The sequence below is a fragment of the Kogia breviceps genome, chromosome 7 (assembly GCF_026419965.1).
Source record: "Kogia breviceps isolate mKogBre1 chromosome 7, mKogBre1 haplotype 1, whole genome shotgun sequence".
Lineage (NCBI taxonomy): Eukaryota > Metazoa > Chordata > Mammalia > Artiodactyla > Physeteridae > Kogia > Kogia breviceps.
Genome location: NC_081316.1, coordinates 105,659,719 through 105,680,384, shown reverse-complemented (window position 1 = coordinate 105,680,384; position 20,666 = coordinate 105,659,719). Strand labels below are relative to the sequence as shown.

The 20,666-nt window shown below is 51.6% G+C and overlaps 2 protein-coding genes across 7 annotated transcripts; one reads left to right on the top strand and one right to left on the bottom strand.

Moving 5' to 3' along the window:
• Positions 1–90: 90 nt before the first annotated feature.
• Positions 91–5,511, bottom strand: APOC3 (apolipoprotein C3). 5 transcript variants are annotated; one of them, XM_067039497.1, is made up of 4 exons: positions 5,440–5,511; positions 1,753–1,820; positions 1,463–1,586; positions 91–398 (listed from the first exon to the last, which is right to left on the bottom strand). In XM_067039497.1, exons 2-4 carry the CDS (start codon positions 1,805–1,807, stop codon positions 278–280), a joined length of 300 nt encoding a protein of 99 aa, XP_066895598.1. In that variant the 5' UTR covers positions 1,808–1,820; positions 5,440–5,511; the 3' UTR covers positions 91–277. The 5 variants fall into 5 exon arrangements, with proteins under 5 accessions (XP_066895598.1, XP_066895601.1, XP_066895599.1 ...); XM_067039500.1 differs by lacking the exon at positions 5,440–5,511 and adding an exon at positions 4,092–4,116; XM_067039498.1 differs by lacking the exon at positions 5,440–5,511 and adding an exon at positions 3,093–3,106.
• Positions 1,254–9,806, top strand: APOA4 (apolipoprotein A4). 2 transcript variants are annotated; one of them, XM_059070281.2, is made up of 4 exons: positions 1,254–1,291; positions 7,290–7,388; positions 7,753–7,879; positions 8,682–9,806. In XM_059070281.2, exons 2-4 carry the CDS (start codon positions 7,340–7,342, stop codon positions 9,646–9,648), a joined length of 1,143 nt encoding a protein of 380 aa, XP_058926264.1. In that variant the 5' UTR covers positions 1,254–1,291; positions 7,290–7,339; the 3' UTR covers positions 9,649–9,806. The 2 variants fall into 2 exon arrangements, with proteins under 2 accessions (XP_058926264.1, XP_066895596.1); XM_067039495.1 differs by lacking the exon at positions 1,254–1,291 and adding an exon at positions 5,843–6,288.
• The last annotated feature ends 10,860 nt before the right edge of the window (positions 9,807–20,666 follow it).

Below are 20,666 nucleotides of genomic sequence, written 5' to 3'. Positions count from 1 at the left end.
AGTTGGAGTCAGTCCTGAGCCCACCCACGGAAGAGCCCCGGCCCATTCCCACGCCCAAACATACATGGCACGCGTGGGACATCCCACTCATGGCAGCTTCTTGTCCAGCTTTATTGGAAGGACAGCACACCCCGGGGGTGGGCCAAGTCTGGGGTGGGGTGGGAGGGCACTGAGAATGTCGTCCCTTTCAAGCGACCTTTGGGGGCAGCCCTGGGAGGCTGCAGGACCCGAGGAGCTGGCAGGATGGATAGGCAGGCGGACTTGGGGTACCGAGATCTCAGATGGCCTCAAATGAAGATGGTGTGGGGCTCGGGGCAGAATCCCAGAATTCAGAGAACTTGCCCTTGAACGTGCTCCAGTAGTCTTTCAGGGAGCTGAAGCTGTCGGTCACCCAGCCTCTGGGGGTCAAATCAGTGAGGCGAATGAACAGGGTGGGGTGAGAGCCGGTCTCTAGGCAGTGGCGACCATGGGGCTCCCACCATATCCCCACTGCCTCTCCCAGCACCTTCTCAACTCCACCCAGCAAGGCTCCAAGACCTCAGGCAGGGACCCCCTACAGCGGCCACCCCAGGAAAAGACGCCGAAGGTGATGATGGGACCCCCAGCACAAGCCAAATCCGAGTTTGTCCAGGTCGGGGCAGACCTTTGTGCCACGTGGGTCTGAAGCAAGCTGTAGAGGAGTGACTGAGTGGGGAGATGTGTAAGGTCAGGACTGTGGTTCTAGTCTAGGCAAATGAGGCGCCCTAGAATTGTACATCCCCGTGGCGCTGAGTGGGGCGGGGCCGAGGGAAGCAGTCTCTCATTTAGAAAATTGTCAGAGGGTTGATTAGCTGCATGAAATGGAGCAGGTCACTGGGTAAAGTGAGCCTTGGTTTTCTCGTCTGCAGAGTGGGGAAAATAATAGCCACTCCGCAGTGGGTTCTGAGGACTAAAAATGTTTGTGAACGCCTCTGCTGTGGAAATGCCGGCCGACGTGGGTGAAGTGGAGGCGGGGAAGGGGGCTGGGGAGAGCAGAGGACTAGTGGGCAGGGGCAGGGTGGGAGAGGAAGCAGCGACTTCTGTTCACACGGGCCTCAGGGCTTGCAACAAGGCAGAAACACACCCGCGCGCACGTGCGCACGCGCACCCGCGCGCACGCGCACACGCACACACACGACCCCGCGCTGAAATTGGGTCGGGTGGAGCCAAACCTAGAGCCGGACTATCAGAAAAGGAAAATGTAAGTGAAGGCGGAATGGCCTTCCTCAGAGCCACGCGGGTCACGGAGGGAGAAAGGAGGGACGACAAAGGGGTAAGAGGCGGGATTTGGTGCCCTCTCCCTGCGGGGCAGGCTGTTTTACAGACAGAAAGGCTCAGAGAGGCGCAGGTCCCTGGTGGCCATGGGAGAGCCACAGCCCTCCTCCTGGGTTCTCACCAAGTCAGGGGCAGGTGGGGGGCCGGGGGCAGGGAAGGGAGCGCGTACCTGGCCTGCTGGGCCACCTGGGACTCCTGCACGCTGGTCAGTGCGTCCTTGGCAGTCTTGGTGGCCTGCTTCATGTAGTCCTGCATTTTGCCCAGAAGGGAGGCATCCTCTGCCTCGGAAGCTTCTATGAGGAGAGTGGGGCTGAGTGGAGTTGATCAGCCTCTGGGGAACCCTTGGTTTCCTGCCCAGCCACTCATCAGGGTCCGGCATCCCCAAGCCACCTGCCAAGGGTCCTCCAGGCAGATAGAGGCCCATTCCCCACCCCCAGCCCAGTCCCACCAGCTGCTTACGGGCAGAGGCCAGGAGCGCCAGGAGGGCAGCAACGAGGAGGACCCGGGGCTGCATGGCACCTTTGCTCCTGCAGGGAAGTGTCCCGTGAGGGGTGCCCCACGTCCCCACACCGCCGCTGGGCCCTCCCTGGGGAGACGCAGTGGCCCCTAAAGTAGGACCTGAGCTGGGTCAGGCCAGGAGGAGGAAGGGCCTGTTCCCGTCCTAGTATGGGGGAGGCTAAGGGCTTTCAGATAGGGTACTTGGGGGACCCAGGCCAGAGAGAGGGAGGAGTGGCATGGAGCAGAAACCCCACCAGCCCGGGAATCAGGACACCTGGGTTCTGGCCAGGTTTCCACCACTAAAATGCTGTGTGACTCTGGGTGGCTTTCTGTACCCTCCAGACTTCAGTTTTTCTGCCTGGGGTAGGACAGGGGTGTCTAAGGCTTCTTCCAGTCCTAAACATGCAGAATGCATGGAAAATGGAGCCGGTGCCAGCCCCACCTCTGCCACTACGCTCTACATAGCTTTGGGCAAGTGACCTTCCCCCACGGACCTCGGTTTCCCCAGAATGCCTTGGGGAGGGGACGCTCATCAAGCCCTAAGGCTTCCTCGGTTCTAGCAGGCTCTTCTCCAGGCTTTGCTGGCTGGGCTGGACAGGGACCCCCAGCTGGCTCTCTCCATCCTGCTCTCCTTTTCCTCCTCCTCCTCCTCCTCCCCCCAGGGGGCATTACCTGGAGCAGCTGCTTCTTGGGATGAACTGAGTAAGCAGGCAAGAGGGTTCTGACCTGTTTTATATTGTCCCCAGGGCAGCGGGCACTGAGGGCCCGGGGAGCCGGGCAAAGGTCACCTGCTGATCAATCTAGACCAGGGTCTGAGAGAGGGTAGCCAGAGGCAGTCAGACCTGCTGGGAGTTGGGAAATCTCTAGAAAGCTACGGGTGCCCATGCTGCTGTCTGCCACCTCTGCAGCCCAGATGGGCTCAGGACCGGGGGTGGCTTGGGCCTGGGGAGACCCCATTCCTCCTGAGCAGCCTGGCTCCCCAGGGAGAGGCTGGCGAAATGGGAGAGGGGATTAGAGGACAAACCTCAGCCTTTCACACTTGGGTTCCAGGTCCTTCCCACCCCTCCACCCCCCAGCCCCAAGCCCTGACAACAGCCTGCAAGGGGTGTGGGTGATGTGAGAGGGGGATGGGCTGTTTCAGACTTGGGAACAACTCAGCGGGTCGGGATGGGGTGCCTAGAGTGAAGCCACAGAAGACCTATGGGCAGAGGCTTGTGCGGGGAGCGGGGGACACAGTTGAGGGCACACAGCCACCTCCCCAACATCTCCGTCTCTGGGCTTCAGTCCCTGGTGCTGCTTACCCAGAAGCCTCCTTGAGCTGATCCCAGAGCAGGGGGTGGTGGGAGAAGGTCAAAGGCCGCTCTGAGTCCCAGGCCTTTATCCTACCATCCCCTCCTCCTCACCTTGCCCTCTGGACCCACTGATAACATTCCCTGGGACAGGATCCAGGCTCATGGTTGGGGCCCTCCCCAAACAGTGGCAGCTGGGATTGAGTCCCAGCGCTGAGCACTCCCACCTCAGGCTTCAGCTTCCTCAGCTTGGAAATAACGGCCCTCAAAGTCCCCTGGCTGGCTAGGCAACTGAAAGGAACCAAGGTGGTGGTGAGGCTGGTCTGGTGGGGAGAGGGGCCAGACGAGCTCTACAGGGGCAGTCAGCTGTCCAGGAGAGGCCTGGGCTCTTCTCGGGGTGAGGTGTCCCTTGGGCCCACACTGGGAGCTGTAGCCTGGATGGCAGGATCAGGGGCTTTGTCTTCTGGATGTGAAGACGTCAGAGCCAAGAAATTCTAGGTTTAAATGATGACTTTAGCACTTACTCATATGATCCAGGGCCAGAGATCTAACATCTCAGTGCCTCGATGTTCTCTCCTCTGTAAAATGGGGCTAGAATACCGATATGCCGGAATCGCGGTGAAATGTAAATGAGATATGTACAAAGCAGCTGGTCCATGGAGGGGGCTTCATAAATTTCTCTCCCTTTCTCCCAAACACCTTGTCCTTCCCTAGACAGCATAGTCTGAAGGCGGGAGGAGCCTCCAATGTAGAAGTAGAGCTTTTGACAGGTGGCCGTCTTCTCAGGAGGAAGTAACTAAACCCACAGTGTGAAATCACAGGCCTGAGAAAGTGACCTGGCCCTACCCTCAGAATTCTTTATCTCTGGCTGAGACTTGACGTTTCTCCATACAGATTCATTCCTTTGACTTAGACCTTGTTATCTGCGAAAATACAAATAAATTCCTGTGAAGTAGACATTATTAACCCCATTTTACAGGTAAGAAACCTAAGGCAAGGCCAGAGGCATACCCAAGTACCCATAGCCCATCAGTGGCAGAGCTGGGAACCAGAATCCAGGTCTTCAAATAGCCACGCTGGTACCAAACTGCTTGGAGAGATGAGACCCTTGGAGATTTGTGTCACTTAGTCATCAGAGTCAATCCGTTTCAGATCCTGTGTACAGATTTTGGTGATGGGGTGGGGAGGAAAGGAAGGTGATTAGGAGGTCACTGAAGGATTTGGGCATTGGGGAAGGTAGAGGGCAACTGTGTCCGTCTCTCTTCTCTTCTGGCCTGTTCCTCGGCCCCAGAGGTGAAGGCCACAGTGGGAGTCCAGGTTCCAGGCTGGGCTGGGGCATGCTAGAATGGGCTGGCGGGAGCCCTTGGCCCTGTTTCCTCCGACTCTCTTTCCATGTGTGTGGAGGGTCTGGAGGAGGCTGTGCTCTTCTCTCCTGCTCGGCAATGGGCCACTGATCCCAGGGAGGTCAGAAGACGCTGGCAGAGAGACCCAGCAGTGAGGTGCCGAGCTGGGTAGAGAACCTGGGTGTGCGGGCCCATGCAGCTGGGTTGCGACATGCCATGGGGCCTGGGACCTTAACTCTTTCACAGGGCTTGGTGCCTTTGTGTGCCTGTATCCCTTCCAATCCCTCCCAGGAGCTCCAGCTGGGTCTCAGTAGGGCTATCTCAGTAAGGGTCTTATCGGTGGCCCAGACTAAGCCACCTCTCCCCGCCTTCTTCTCTCCCTCCCCCCGACCATGGCTCCCCTGGAATGAGGAGACTGCTCCAGGCCAAGCCTGGAGCAGACCATAACTGGTGGTGGGGGGAGAGGAGGAGGAGGAGGAGAAGGGTGAAGAGGAGGAGGAGGGGGAAGAGGAGGAGGGGGAGGAGGCCTGACCAGCTGCGGCCAAAAATGGTCCTCTGGGGTTGCACTGACTCTGCTTCTACTTGTGTCCGAGTGAGGCTTAGCACATGAGCCTCTGTGACCCCTGCCCCTGCCACAAGGCTGGACTGGGCAGTGCTGATTCAGCCCTGCCAGCCAGAAGCCCACTGATCAGACTGTACGTCCAGGAGGCCAAACTCAACTGAGTGTCCTTGGTGACTCATTGCCCTCCTCACCTCTGGCCTGGAGGGGGGAAGGGATGGGGCACTGACCTTTGCACCCAGCCCAGGCTGGACTGCGCCTGATTCGGGAGCATTGCAGGGAGATAAAGCTTTCAGGGCTGAAACATGGCTCGTGCTTGATGAGCACTCACTCTGCTCCAGGCACCATTCCCAGCATTACTCAGATTATCTCCCTGACTCCCTAGGAGGCGGGTACTATTCTACGCCCCGCTGAGGCAGCCCGGGGTTGGGGGGCTCAGATAGGTTAAGAGACTCACCCAAGATCGCACAGTCAGTACGTGGGGAGCCCACACGCAAACCCAGGGCGTCCGACTCCAGCACCGGAACCCTTAATAACTACTGCGAGACGGCACGGGCTGCTCCAGGGAGGAGGAGCTCCCTGACGCTGGAAGTGGCCATGGGTGGTGTGGGACACTGCTGGGTAGCGGGGACTCTGCAGAGGGGGTGCAAGCATCAGAAAGCCTTCTCGCTGTCTTCCATCCCACGGTACATCAAGCCACTTCTGCTATATGAAACTATGGAGACATGGAAGTCAGGGTTAGCACAGCTGCGGTCTATTCCAGTGGCAGACTAGCGGAAGCTCATCTCCGTGCCAGGCACTGCACTCACAGAGGACAGCCAACAGTGCGATGCAACGGAGCTCATCTCATAGTCTCTCGTGGTGATGTGTGTGGTCCAGCAGAGGGGCCCAAGCTGACCAGGCTGTGTCGCCTTCTTTTTTCTTTCTTTTTTTTTTTTTTTTAATGGTACGCGGGCCTCTCACTGCTGTGGCCTCTCCCGTTGCGCAGGCTCAGCGGCCATGGCTCACGGGCCCAGCCGCTCTGCAGCATGTGAGATCTTCCCAGACCGGGGCACGAACCCGTGTCCCCTGCATCGGCAGGCGGACTCTCAACCACTGCGCCACCCGGGAAGCCCTGTGTCGCCTTCTTGGTGGATATCTTCCTGTGTGTGATCTCATTTGGAGAGAACGTTGGAAGCCCAAGTAGACGATCTCCTGGACACCACCACCATCCCCGTCATCCCCTGGTGAGAGGCCCCCTGAGAGCCTCAGGTCCTGTGATTCATGACAAGTGGACTGCTGCCACCCAGGGAGTGTGGCTGGAGAGGTGGGCAGAAATCGGGCCTAGGGCCGGCCTGCCCCTCACCCTGCATCACGCCTGCTTGATGACCCCCGGAGGGTTGGGTCTAACTCTGCCACTCTCAATGGAGCAGTGAGCACTCTACTGTATTCCCTGCTTTGATCCAAATCAGGAAAATAGTGATATTATTATTAACAACAAAAACAACTAACTTTTAGTGCTTACTCTGTCAGGCACTATACTACTCACTTCACCAGCAATATCTCATTTAATTTGCCCAACAACCCCATTTTTCAAAGGAGAAACTGAGGCTCAGGGCTAGGCCAAGTTGAATCACTAGACCAAGGTGACACACTTGGCAGTGATGGGACATGAAGCACACTTGCAGTTAACACCTTCAACACGGGACACCCCCCGACTCCACCCACCTCCCCAAAGGCTTGCAGGGGTCCCCTGCTCCTGGGTGCACCTTGACCAGAGCCCTGGATCTCAGCTCACTGCCCGCACCTGTGGCCCTGGATGTCCCAGTCCAGAGTCTGGTGCTCTGAGATGGGAGTCCGGGTTGGGGGGATGTAGGAGTGGGGCGGCCACTCCTCACTGGAGCAGACAGAGGAGCTGTGAACTTTGCCTCCCCATCACCCCCACCAAGCCTGGCACAGACTCAGAGCTGCCACAGGGCCTCTGGGCCATCAGTCCCAGGCTCAGGTGTTCCCTAGGCCTCGTTTCTTCCCCAGCTCATGGCCCCCCACCCGTCCTCCCTTCGATGCTGGGTGGGGCACGTGCACAGAGCAGCTGCTTCTGACTGCTGCCCGAGCTCCAGTCTTCCGTCAGCTTCCACGTTGCCTTAGGGTCACAAAAGTCCAAGAGGCCTCCTGGGAATGTGTCACCTTCCAGCGTGGAGTCACAATGGGGAGGAGTGCAGCCCGGTGGCGATTTAAATGTCTGGCTGGCTCTGAGCTTCAATCAGTTCGAACAGCAGCATAGGTGAGCTGCCTGAGAACCTCTCCTTTGGCCCCCTCTGAATCCAGGAAGGATCCAGTGCAGTGAGAGACGTTTCCAGCCCAGCAAGGAGCCCAGGATGTTCCTGAAGGCCGTGGTCCTGAGCCTGGCCCTGGTGGCTGTCACCGGTGAGTAGGAGCTGCCTTTGGATGGGACTTTCAGGCAGGACCCATCTGTTGCATCAGGCAGGGAAGGGTGGAGAGTCTGGGGCCAAGGTAAGAGGACAGTTCCGAGTGCCTGTCAGCCCATAGCTGGATGCAGGCGGCTGCCCGGGTGCCACCCGGCTCACAGGAGCTAGTCCATTCACAGCCGTGGGCCCCCTGGCATTGGTGCTATACCCGTTTTACATACCCCCGTGGCTTCCAACTAGCTAAGCGCAGAGAAGGAAATCAGTGGCTGGGCTCCCCCCATCATCCGGTCTGCAGCTCAAGGCTGGCGCAGAGGGGCAGGGAAGGAGACAGGTCCTCATGAATTGCTGTGTTTTCCACCCAGGTGCCCAGGCGGAGGTCAGTGCCGACCAGGTGGCCACTGTGATTTGGGACTACTTCAGCCAGCTGAGCAACAATGCCAAGAAGGCTGTGGAACATCTCCAGAAGTCTGAGCTCACCCAGCAGCTCAAGTAAGAGGGGCAGAGCTTGCAAGGTGGAGCTTCTTAAAGGCCATGCAATGAGTGGGCAAGGGCTGAAATCGGAGGCAGGAGACCTGAGCTTAGGATACCCACTGCCCTGCCACCAACTCACTGGTGACCCAAGGTCTCCAGTCCTGGGATCCACATACACAAACAGAAAAGTTGGGCTGAATAATCCCTGCTTTAACTTTCTAGAGCATGACGAATGGCCACATCTTAGTATTGAGGCTCGCAGAAGAAAGGAAGGGAAAGAAAAGTCGCGTGAGCTGGCTTCTAATACATTCCAGAAGGACAAGCCTCTGTGAAATCATGGGAAGGGAGGTGGGGCTATTTGGCAAGCTTCTGAGGGCGGGCACATGGCAGGGTGGCCAGCACCTGGTGTAGCTAGAAGGTGCTGGAAGAGGTCCAGAACATAACATTCTACTAGAGAATGTGATCTCTGTCACAGCACACCTGGGCTGGGAAGGACCTCAGGGTCCACACTTTTTACTTTACAGGTAAGCAGAGGAAAGCAAACTGCTCCAGGTCACATGATAGGTAGATACTGTGACTCAAGCTCAGGGGGAGATTCAGAGACACAAGTTCAATGTTAATACCTTAGTCTATTACATCCATTTGCTCCAATCATGATCCACCATAGGGAAGGCCACAGGGAAAAGACGGGTGAACTCAGTACCCTGCACACTCACCTGTCCTAGGCAGGTGTGTGTAAGGTGAGTGCTGTGTGAGGAGTCAAGGTCCTGGCATGGAATGCCAAGCATAACGGTGGCCCCCTTGTGTCCTTCTGCCCCAGCACCCTCTTCGAAGACAAACTCGGGGAAGTGAACACCTACACAGATGACCTGCAAAAGAAGCTGGTGCCCTTTGCCACGGAGCTGCACGAACGCCTGACCAAGGACTCCGAGAAGCTGAAGGAGGAGATTCGGAAGGAGCTGGAGGAGCTGCGGGCCCGGCTGCTGCCCCACACCAGCGAAGTGAGCCAGAAGATCGAGGACAACATGCGCCAGCTGCAACAGCGCCTGGGGCCCTACGTGGAGGGGCTGCGCACGCAGGTCAACGCCCAGGCCCAGCAGCTGCAGCGCCAGCTGACGCCCTACACCCAGCGCATGGAGGCGGTGCTGAGGCAGAACATGGACAGCCTGCAGGCCTCGCTGGCGCCCTACGCCGACGAGCTCAGGGCCGAGATCGACCAGAACGTGGAGGGGCTCAAGGCGCGCCTCACGTCCTACGCCGACAAGCTCAAGGACGAGATCGACCAGAACGTGGAGGGGCTGCGCAGCAGCCTGGCCCCCTACGCGCAGGACGTCCAGGGGAAGCTCAGCCACCAGCTCGAGGGCCTGGCCTTCCAGATGAAGAAGCATGCCGACGAGCTGAAGGCCAAGATCTCGGCCAGCGCGGAGGAGCTGCGGCAGAAGCTGACGCCCGTGACCGAGAGCATGCGCGGCCATCTGAAGGGCAACGCCCAGGAGCTGCAGAAGTCGCTGGCCGAGCTGAGCAGCCGCCTGGACCAGCAGGTGGAGAAATTCCGCCACACCGTGGGGCCCTACGGCGAGACCTTCAACAAAGCTATGGTGCAGCAGGTGGAGGAGCTCAGGCAGAAGCTGGGCCCCCTGGCGGGGGATGCGGAAGACCACCTGAGCTTCCTGGAGAAGGACGTGCGGGACAAAGTCAACACCTTCTTCAACACCCTCCAGGAGGAAGAGAGCCAGGCGCACGCCCTCACCGCCCAGGAGCAGACGCCGGCCCCTTTGGAGGGCTGAGCTGCCCCCGGTGCTCCTGCCCCACCACTGACACCTGCCCCGCCCTGCCCCCTGTCTGTCTGTCTGTCCCAAAGCGGTTCTTGTCCCAACCCGTGGATACCTGTCCAGTGGAAAGTGACACTACCGCTCGCTACTCAATAAAGCTGCTGAGAAGCTAGCCCAGTCTGGTTACAATGTGAATTCTTGGTGTTGCGGGGCCTGAGATGAGAGCTTGGCAAAGCTTAGCAGGGGCTGCCAGGGGATGCTTAGAGGGGCACGGAGGGCTGGGAGGTGCGACGGGGGGAGGGGGGAGGGCAGGGTGTGCTGGGAGAGGTGTGGGGATAGCTCGAAGGGGGAGGTGGATAAAGATGTCACGTGTTATCCAAAGATGAACTATGCAACCCATTTATAATCACTTAGCCAACAAATCTCTTCAGTTAAGTACATTCACCTCGTTGTGCAACCGTCACTACCATCCATCTCCAGAACTTTTTCATCTTCCCACCTGAAGCTCCATACCCATTAAACAGTAACTTTCTCCCGGTCCTCGGCAACCACTACTTTCCGTCTCAGTGAGTTTGCCTACTCTAGATATTTCTTGTATGTGAATCATAGGCACCAGACAATGAGCAAAATAGCTTTAGTGGAGCATCGGTCTGACAATGTGCTTCACTCTGAGAGGGCCACCGAGGTAGTCAGGACGTGGTCTTTGGCTTTGGGGAGCTCACGGCACAGCGGGGGAGACTGTCCCTCCTGGCATAAGCTCTTTAGTGCCTTTAACCTGACTTACGCATGTGAATTTTGATCTATTCTACCCCACCCGGTCACACTTCCATTATATCAATTCATGCTTATTTCAGAAATTTCTTGACTGCTAAACCCATGGTCTCCAGAGTTGAGGAATGCAGCCTAGAGACCTGGCAGCGTCCTGGGAGGTGGGGAGGAGCAGGTGCCCATGGGGCCCTGGTGAGCTCTGCCCTGGAGCCTCCTGCAAAGGGGCCTGTCGGTCTGGGGCCCGGGTTGCCAACTGCTGGGGCAGGGGAAGAGAGGAGTCGGGCCCTGAGTAATCTCAACAGCACAGCCAGCTGTGGACAGCTGCTGCAGCCTCGGAGGTGGGGTATACTCCACCCTTAGAGGCTCACAGACCCTCCCCAGGAGGCATCCCCAGAGAAGGGCCAGTTCAAGCCTTTGTCCCAAATGACTTGACCTCCCAGCTGTTAGCTCTGACCCCAGGTCTCCAAGTCTAGCCCAGCACCCTTTTCCTTCCCAGAATGGGGGTACAGGGCTTTCAAGGGAAAGACACCAAGGGACAACAGGGAGTAAAAGAGGAAGCTACCCCCTGCCCCACACCCCAAGATCATGGCCAATAAGGAGTGACCAGTGGCAGAAGCTTCTAGAAATTTTAAATACAGAGATGACACTAAAGCTGACACTCTACTCATTAGTGCTAGATGCTTTAAAAAAACCACGGTATATGTACCACATTGACTCATATAATCCTCACAACAGACAGTGACATCAGAGATGCAGTAGGTGAGAAAAAGGCAGTACAGGATGCTGAAGTAACGTTATCTAGCAAGTGGTGGAATTGAGATTGGAACCCAGGCCATCCAGCTAGAGAACTTTACTTTTAACTACCAGGCTGTGGTGCCTCCAGGGTAAGCCCAGCACAGTGGGAAGTGTAAGCCCCACCAAGAATCCCATAGAGAAGAGGGGATGCCCGCTACACAGAAGAAAGAACTCTCTAAACCTAGATGGTAAATTCATCAGGTCTCCTCTCCAGTGAATGAGATTTTTCTTTCTACTTTATAGATTTATGTAGTGTTGGGACTTTAAGATAATGTGTGGTTTTTTTTGTTGTTTTTTTGGTTTTTTTGCGGTACGCGGGCCTCTCACTGCTGTGGCCTCTCCCGTTGCGGGGCACAGGCTCCAGAAGCGCAGGCTCAGCGGCCATGGCTCACGGGCCCAGCCGCTCCGCGGCATGTGGGATCTTCCCAGACCGGGGCACGAACCCGTGTCCCCTGCATCGGCAGGTGGACTCTCAACCACTGCGCCACCAGGGAAGCCCGATAATGTTTTAGTATTGTGGTAAAATATATATAACATAAAATTTGCCATTTTAACTGTACAGTTTAGTGGCATTAATTACATTCACAATGTTGTACAACCATCACCTCTATCACCAAAATTTCTTCATCACCAAACAGAAACTCTGTATCCATTAAGTAATTCCCCATTACCACTCCCCCATTCCACCTCCTGGTAATTGCTTGTCTGCTTTCTGTCTCTTAGAGTTTGCCTATTCTAGATACTTCATGTAAGTGGAATCATACAATAGTTTTACTTTTGTGTCTGGCTTCTTCCACTTAGCATGTTTTCAGGATTCACTCGTGTCGTAGCATATATCAGAATTTCATTCCTTTTGACGGCTGGATACTATTCCATTGCATGTATAGATCACATTCTGTTTATCCATTCATCTGTCTGAGCACGCTTGTGTTGCTTCCACCTTTTGGCTGTTGTGAAGAATGCGGCTCTGCATATGGGTGTAGAAATACCTCTTCAAGTCCCTACTTTCAATTTTTCTGTGAATATACTGAGAAGTAGAATTGCTGGGATCACACAGTAATTCTGTTTAATTTTTGGAGGAACCTCCATATTGTGTTTTAGAGCAGCTACACAATTTTACATCCCCACCGACAGTGCACAAGGGTTTGTTTTCTCTCGTCTTCTCCAACACTTGTTATTTTCTGTTGTTGTGTTTAAAAGTAGCCATCCTAATAGTATTACTTTAAAAACTAGAAACAAACAAACAAATAAATAAATATTCATCAGAGTTTCGCCAGGATCTGTTTTTTACCACCTGGCAAGACTGAAGCACTTACACACGGGAGAACTGAGCACTGAGAGTCCCTTGCGAGTAGCAGGGGAGGGCGTTTTCTGGACTCGGTGCAGCCCACATCAGTATCTCCCCCTGGTCCTCCCAGAGCCCAGCACGATTTCAGGCCTGAAGCTCCCCAGCTACCTCTGGCTCCTCGGGTGAACTGGAGATAACAGACTCCTCCGTGTGCATGGGTTATTGCACCAAACCGAGGGTCGGCCAGCACCAGTGTGGGCCAGGCTAAGACATTAGCCACACCCCTGCACCCTTCCATAAAGCTTGAAGGTAAAAAGTCATCTGAGAACGTCCGAGGGGTCACGGCCCCGGAAATCTCTGGTGGTTGTCACGGTCCTGATTAGGGAGAGAAAAGCACAACAGGGTAAAGGGGGGCGGGGCCCGCTCTCCTCTTGAACCCCCAGGGCGTTGCTGCTGTTGAGGGATTGCCCAGCTGGATCCGAAGCAACTGCCGCATAGGGACGCAGTGTTCCCTTGGCATTATCATAGGACACCTTGTGCTCCCAGGAAGAGGAGCACAGGCAGTGGTGCACTCTGGGGAGAGAAACAACAAGCGTGGGGTTATCCAGGGACTTCCGTATCGGAGAGCACCAACAGTGAGACCATGTTATGTCGCTGTGTGATGACAAGCAGCTAATAATGGAGACCTCAGAATTGCCTGTGGCAGAAGAACGAGGATGTGACTTGCTGGTTCTGAGGTGGTGGCTTAGTGGTACGGTGAGTAAAGAACTAAGACCTAGAAGAACAACATCACAGGACGTTAGGATTGGAGGGATCTGTCTTGTCTCTCAGTCCAGTTCCTTTGACATCATCTCTAATAAATATCCTAACTCTACACTAACAGACTTGAGGTCAGGCATCCCACTCGTTTGCTCACCATTGCATTGCATTCACAGTGCGGTAGCCAGCCTCTGAGATTGAGCCTCACCTCTCTGGTACTCACGACCTTGTGTGGCCCCTCTCACATTGAAGAGGACTGACCTAGGTGATCAATAGGCTTTGTGAAAGTCATGGTATATGACTCCCAAAGCTAGGGCATAAAGGCCATGGTGGCTTCCATCCTGCTTTCTCTTAGACCGTTGACTCTGAGGGAAGACAGCCACCGTGTCGTGATGTTGTGATGACACTCGGGCAGCCCTGTGGAGGGGTCCACACAGGAAGGAACTACAGCCCCATCTCAACAGCCAGCACCGACTTGCCAGCCATACGAGTGAGCCACCTTGGAAACAGATCCTCCAGCCTTGGTCAAGCCTTCAGATGAGTGTAGACCCAGGCAACGTCGTACTCGCAATCTCATGACAGATCCCGAGCCAGAACCACACAGCCAAGCGACTGACCCACAGAAACTGTGAGAGATCATAAGACATTAAATTTGGGGGTGATTTGCAATGCAGCAATAGCTAACTAATACACAGTGCCTAGCCCAGTGCCCAGCACATGGCCATCATGCAATCACTCAGTGAATGAATCCTGCTTAGTATTGAACACCTCCACTGACAGCCAACTTACCACCTCCCCAAACAATTGATTCTATCTTTGGACAACTCTGTTCAAGATTATCAAAATTTAAAAAATTAAATTGGTTCTTTCTCAATCCAGCTTTGTTCTAATTTTTACTCCTCTTCTGAGCCACAGAATAATTACAATTCCTTCATACACGTGTTCTGCCCACAGGAAATCTATCCAGAGACTCCTTGCACAAAAACCCAAACCTTGTGGACAAAATTGAGCCTGAGATGTGCCATACTTCCCAGCTGCCTTGGGATGAAGAATCTTGGTTGGTTTCTGCGAGGGCAGAGGTCTTGCCTATCTTGTTTATTATTCTTGTATAGTCAATGCCCAGCACAATGACTTAGCAGGTGCTCAATAAATATTTGTTGGATAAATGAATGAATTTAATAAATCTTTATTCTCTTGCTCAGTTGTACAGTATATGTATGTTCATCTTTACCAGGTAATGCTAAATTGTTTTCTAAGATACTTGTACCACTTTTTCTCAGTCGCTTCCAATAATAGGACCTTCCTGGACAAGTCTTCTAATTTTCTTTTCACTCATTTCTTCCATCTCTGCATGCTCTCCTTTCTGGGAGATTTCCTCACACTTTATTCAGTTTTCTGTTTCTACAATTGTGTTTTTAATTTGCAAGGGCTCTTTAAAAAAAATTCTGTGAATGTTCTTTTGTAGAATCCTGTTCTTGTTTCATCATTGTAATATATTCTTTTAACCCTCTGATGATATTAATTGTATTTTTAAGTGTTCTTCTGTCTGCATAGTCTCAGTTTTCTTCAAGTTCCTTTTTAAATGTCTGTTTGTTTTGGTCTCTATCTTTCATGTTAGGATCTTTCCTCAAAGGCCTGGTAAACTTTGCTTATCTGCTTAAACTGCAGAGTGGGGATTTTAAAGCTGAATTGAAGCTCCATGTACGTGAGTACATAGTATTGTTGACTATGAACTTCACTGTTGGGTGATCCACTGGAAAGTTTAGTTCGGGAACCCCCAAAGTAAAAATGGTTAGGTATTTTCCTTTGAGCAGGTCATGTTTCCCTAGGAAGTTTCTCCTACTCTCCTGCCTGGAGGGTAAAGGCCTGGATACCAGTGCTCCTGGGCCCAAGTGGAAGAAGCAGGATGGGACTCAGCATTCAGAGGGCACACTTTGATTTAATCCCTCTATTTCTGGTACTCAGAACTCTGCCAGGCATTCTCTTTCCACAGATATTCGGTCTTCCCCTTTTCAGAGAATAAACCTCCAATCTTCTGCCAAGGTGAGAGAGAAAAGCTAAAGCTTTTCCAGCTTTTTAGTTTTAACCAATCTTTCATGTTTTACAACAGCCTCTTCATTCACGTCTATTTTCAGTGGTACCTGGTGCCTCCAGGTCAGGGCTGGTATGTATGTCTGTGCAAGCTGTTCAGGGCACAATTCCAAGTGCACCTTTCCTGCACTGTAGACATCATGGAATTGTATATTTATTATGACAAACTTCTGGTAGATGGCAGTAGAGTGTCTTGAGAAAAGGGAGGGTATTACTAATTCATACACGGGTGTAACATTGGCTAGCAGAAGATTTACTACAATTCCTTAACATTTTGAGAATTCAGTGCAATAAATCAGGTTGGCACTCATCTTTCCCCACTGCCAACTTCAGATCAGTTTGCTCAGGCCTGCTAAATTAGTTGCAACTGGTCTGTCTGCTTTCTAGCTTTCAAAATTTTGCTGTGGTCTTTTTTTCCATTCTTTTTGTCCCTATGGGTCTATATCTTTTCTAAAAAAAAAAAAAAACAAAAAAACTCTTCACTATATTTTGAGGGAGGTTTCAGAGAAAAGTGAAATTAGATACATGCACCCAATTTGTATCTGAAAATCTATGAAAGTAACAGAGACATAAAATGCCTGAAGGCTTTGTGGTGCCTCTTTCCTTTAGAGTCTAAGCCACTGGTTCCAACCTGGGAGGTTAACTGGTCCTAACACTGGGAGTTCTCAGTATTACTGTAAAGGGTTTGTGAATAGGGATATACCTGTTTAGAAAATGTTCTTCCATTTAAAATTTAATGGTAAGGGAATAACCACAGAATGCATGCATTTAGCTATAAAAGTGTTCATTACATTTCTGTTTATAATTTTTAAAAGTAAGAAAACACAATGTACAAGAGGAGATTGTTAAATTATGATATGTCCACATTCATCTCTATTAAAAATCATATTGTGAATGAACATTAATTGACATGGATTGTAAGTATGACATATTCTAAACAATAAATCAGGCTACTAACCAGTCTGAGTGCATAAAAATAAATTTGTAAAAAAAAAATCTAAACCTATGCCTAGATAAAAAAAAATTGGAGAATATACAAGTGCTGATGGTGGAAATATAGGTGATTATATATATACATTGCTTATCTGCAATGTATGCTTTTTCTATATTGTATTCTTTTAAGTATTAATGAAATAAAAAGCTATTTATTAATGTTAGTTAATATTTCAATAGACAGGACTTCCTACTAAAAAATATCAGGTACTCTTAATCCTATCCACAGATCTTATCATCAGAAGCTTAGATATTTGGGCTTCCTCACCTTGATCTTATGCAAAATTGCCATCTCTCAGTGACTTTTTGTTTTGTTTTGTTTTGTTTTGCGGCACATGGGCCTCTCCCTGCTGTGGCCTCTCCCATTGCGGAGCACAGGCTCCGGACGCACAGGCCCAGCGGCCATGGCTCACGGGCCCAGCCGCTCCGCGGCATGTGGGATCTTCCCGGACTGGGGCACGAACCTGTGTCCCCTGCATCGGCATGTGGACTCTCAACCACTGCGCCACCAGGGAAGCCCTCAGTGACTTTTTAATACGATTCAAAAGTCCTTGTATACAAAGTCCCATCGAGATGTTTATTTTGCAACTTATGTTTGGAAAAGCTTTATTTTCTTTTTGATTCTGGTCTGTTTCTTTCTTCTGCTTACGACAATTATGTAACTAACTGAATTTGCCTCTTCATGGATTTCCAGGAAACCCAAAGCCAACGTGAAAGTCAACTATTGCAACTTTGTCATCCCTTACTGCTTGTGCTTGTGTTCTTCAGGTCTTGTGCTTTCTCAGGTCATGATTTTCTTCTACAATTTTTATTTTCACTGGTCCTGAGGGTCTTCTCTCTCTCATCATCATCATCATCATCATAACCATAATCATCATTTCAGTTTTCACTGCCAGGAGCCTCAAACCTTTGGTGATGAAGGAGGGTTTACATAAGCAAAACCCAAACAACTAAAATCCTTATCTTTCTTGGCCCCCATCACTGTGTTGACTCAGAATGTGCTCAGTACATTTTGTGGTATCAGAGTCCATGTCACTGGTCCCATCTAGCTATTGCACCACCAGTAGGTGTTTCTGACACACATCTAGTTGTGGGGCATTTCTGAGGCACGACGGATCATGGCCTGTGAAGGCCATGGTTGACAAGGCTAAAGACCTAAGGACCTGGTGTTCCGGCCATAACTAGAGCTGCTTCTACCTCCGTAGGGAACAGGAGAGAAGGGGCACTGAAGGGGGCATATTTAAGTGTGGGATGGGACAAGGAGGGAGGGGTGGACTCCACTCCCTGTGATGACTTGGCAGCTGTCCCGAGCTTGGCTGTCCTTTCCCTGGCTGGCCCTGAGCTATTGTTCCTGTCCCCAGATCAGCTTACACATGGATCCTGGCTCCCCCGTGTTTCAACAGCCCTCTTCCTACTGAATCATAAATCCCTGGCACCTGGCTTTCTAGTGAGCACGTGGGTCCCTGGGTCCCCCAGTAAGGAGGATTTGTGTGGTACCGGCCCCACGAGCAGGGTTCTCTCTGATCCTGAGCATGAGTTGGCGTATTGAGCATGGACTTCAGAGTTAGACAGACCCGGGATTGGCCCAGGGCAAGACCCTGAGCAAGTTCCCGAATCCCTCTGAGCCTCAGTTTCTCAGTAAGTAAAATGAGGATAACAATACCTACCTCCGAGTATTGATTTGAGCATTACAGATGATAAAGGGTAAATACCAGGCACATGGGAGGTGCTCAGTAGAGGGGTTATTGTTATCAAGTATTTTCAAATCCTACTGCGCCAGACTCTGAGGGGCAGAGGGGCGTGCAGATGTGCTCAGGCTACCTTCCTACCACCGCACTCTGGCCATACTGAGCCCTTCATTCATACTATGGATGGCATAGCTTCTGGCCTCCATGTCTTTTCTCTTGCTGGGCTTCCGGCTTCTTCCCTTCATCACCCGGAGAACTCGTCCTTTGCTGTGTAGCACTTGGAACATCCCTGGGCTCACAGTGTAATCTAGTTGGGTGTTACTTGGTACCAAGTTCATCTCCAGACCCGGCGGGGTGTCTGGAACACAGTAAGTGGTCCCACCCTTGAGGTCCCAACCATGTCGGTCTCAGCGTCAACGGCTGCCTTCATCAAGGCTTTGGACATGTTGGATGCAACATTAACCTCTCTTCTAAACCCACTGTGCCTCGCAACCCTTTCATTCCTGGTCACAGCCCCAAAAGTAAGGCTCTCTGGCAAGATGAACATTCCTACTCTCTCCTGCATCCTTCTTTGTTTATTCTCTCTACCCAACACCCCGAAGTTCTCTTCCCTCCCAATTTTCCCACTGCCCCATGGATCAGATGCCTCTGCATCTTCAGCCTTGCCTAGAACTCTCTCCACTTCCTGGCCTTTGTGGGAACTTGGCCTCTGTGCAGGATGCCTGCTCCCTGGTTTCTCCTGCAACCCTCCTTCACAGAGGCAGACAATTTGCAGCCCGGTTGCCGTTTCCAGACCACTGACTCCTGGAGGCTGGCTCCCCCGGCCATGCTCCCTCACTGGTCCTCATTGTTGACCTCCACGTTCGCTACAGACTTCAGCATCTGGCTCGTAGTTGACCATCTATCTCTTCTCCTCGGAGCTTGCCTTCCTGCCTGTGGCATCATGTATGTGGAAAACCCATCCAAACACCTTCCCTCTCAACTCCTTGACCTCCTCAATTTCAGCATCCTTTTCCTCTGTCTCACTTCAGCCACAGAGACCATCCTTCTGATCTCTCATTCTCTCTCTCATATTCACGGCTCCTGCTTCCATCATTCCCATCCAGTGCATTACTTCAACAACTCTTTTGCAATTCCCTGGACGCTTTGTCCCCTTGTCTTTCTCTTTCATTTTCCTCACAAAAACCTGGCTTCTGGGCTTCCCTGGCCCAGTGGTTGAGAATCCGCCTGCCGATGCAGGGGACACGGGTTCGTGCCCCGGTCCGGGAGGATCCCACGTGCCGCGGAGCGGCTGGGCCCGTGAGCCATGGCCGCTGAGCCTGCGCGCCCGGAGCCTGTGCTCCGCAACGGGAGAGGCCACAACAGTGCGAGGGGCGCGTACCGCAAAAAAAAAAAAAAAAAAAAAAAGCTGGCTTCTGCTTTTTCAACTTCACCTTATGGAACCCTGTTAGAGAAGACTGTGCTACGATTTATGCCACTGTAAATTCAGACCTCCAACTTTCAGTGGGCCCTTGGCTAGTCTGTTAATTAAGACTTCTATGAGTTCCTACTCAATTCTCTCTCCTGTTCCCCCAAAGCAGCTACACCAAAGGTCCATTCAAGCCCCTTCCTTCCTTCATTTCTCCTCACTTCCCTCTATCTGGCTTCTACATCCGTGGAGCCACTGCATCAGCCTCTACTGGGCTAACCAGGAGCCTCTTGTGTACAAAACCAGCGATACTCTTCAGCCTTTATTTCCTTTATCTCTCCATCAATTTAATCTCTTGCTTTTTATTTTTAAAATTTTACAATGAAATATTGCAAACATACATACAAGTACATGTGACAGAGTTATTAACATCCATGCACCCCTTTCCAAGACTCAACAAATATTAATGTTCATGTCTTAGAATCTTTTTTTAAAGGAATAGAATCTGACAGATCCAGTGAAAGTCCCTCCCCATTTCCTTTCTCTCCCCAAAGTCTATTACTAGCCTGAAGTTGGTGAGTCTCCTTTCCATCCATGGTTTATTCTTTTATATATATTTATGTAGCCAAAATGATATGCAGTATTGTTTCACATGCTATAAAATTTTAAGTGATTAATATACAATTGTTTGTATCCTCCTGCACATTGCTTTTTTCCACTGTACATTATGTTTGGGAGACATATCCATGTTAATACATATATATCAAACATGTTTATTTTTACCAGCTAATGTTAATACTCCATTCTGTGAATTTACCATCATTTATTTGTCCATCTATTTATGACATTTAGGTTGTTTCCCTTTCTTTTTCTTTCCTTCCTTGCGTCCTTTCTTTTCTTCTTTTTTTTTTGCTATTACAAATAATGTTTGGATTTCCCTTGAGGTATGTACTTGTGATGGTAAAGATTCTCCGCTTCCTGGGGTGTGCAGAGTTCTTTATATATCAAGTTTGTTGACTATTATTCACATCTTTTTTCTGTGATTCTATCAATTTTGAGAAGATGGCACTAAACTCACCTATCAAATTTGTCAATTTCTCTTTGAGACTCAGCAGTTTTTTGTTTATGTCTTTTGAGACTATACGGTTAGGTTTTTTTTTTTTTTAAATAAGTTTATTTATTTTTGGCTGCATTGGGTCTTTGTTGCTGCACATGGGCTTTTTCTAGTTGAGGAGAGCGGGGG

Bases quoted from the DNA above. Each gene is read 5' to 3' on its own strand.
- APOC3 (XM_067039497.1), bottom strand. From the start codon at position 1,807: ATGCAGCCCCGGGTCCTCCTCGTTGCTGCCCTCCTGGCGCTCCTGGCC. The intron at 1,587-1,752 runs GTAAGCAGCTGG...CTCTCCTCATAG, and splicing joins GGCGCTCCTGGCCTCTGCCC to AAGCTTCCGAGGCAGAGGAT. The intron at 399-1,462 runs GTACGCGCTCCC...TTTGACCCCCAG, and splicing joins CAGGTGGCCCAGCAGGCCAG to AGGCTGGGTGACCGACAGCT.
- APOA4 (XM_067039495.1), top strand. From the start codon at position 6,246: ATGACAAGTGGACTGCTGCCACCCAGGGAGTGTGGCTGGAGAG. The intron at 6,289-7,289 runs GTGGGCAGAAAT...CTCTGAATCCAG, and splicing joins CAGGGAGTGTGGCTGGAGAG to GAAGGATCCAGTGCAGTGAG. The intron at 7,880-8,681 runs GTAAGAGGGGCA...CTTCTGCCCCAG, and splicing joins GAGCTCACCCAGCAGCTCAA to CACCCTCTTCGAAGACAAAC.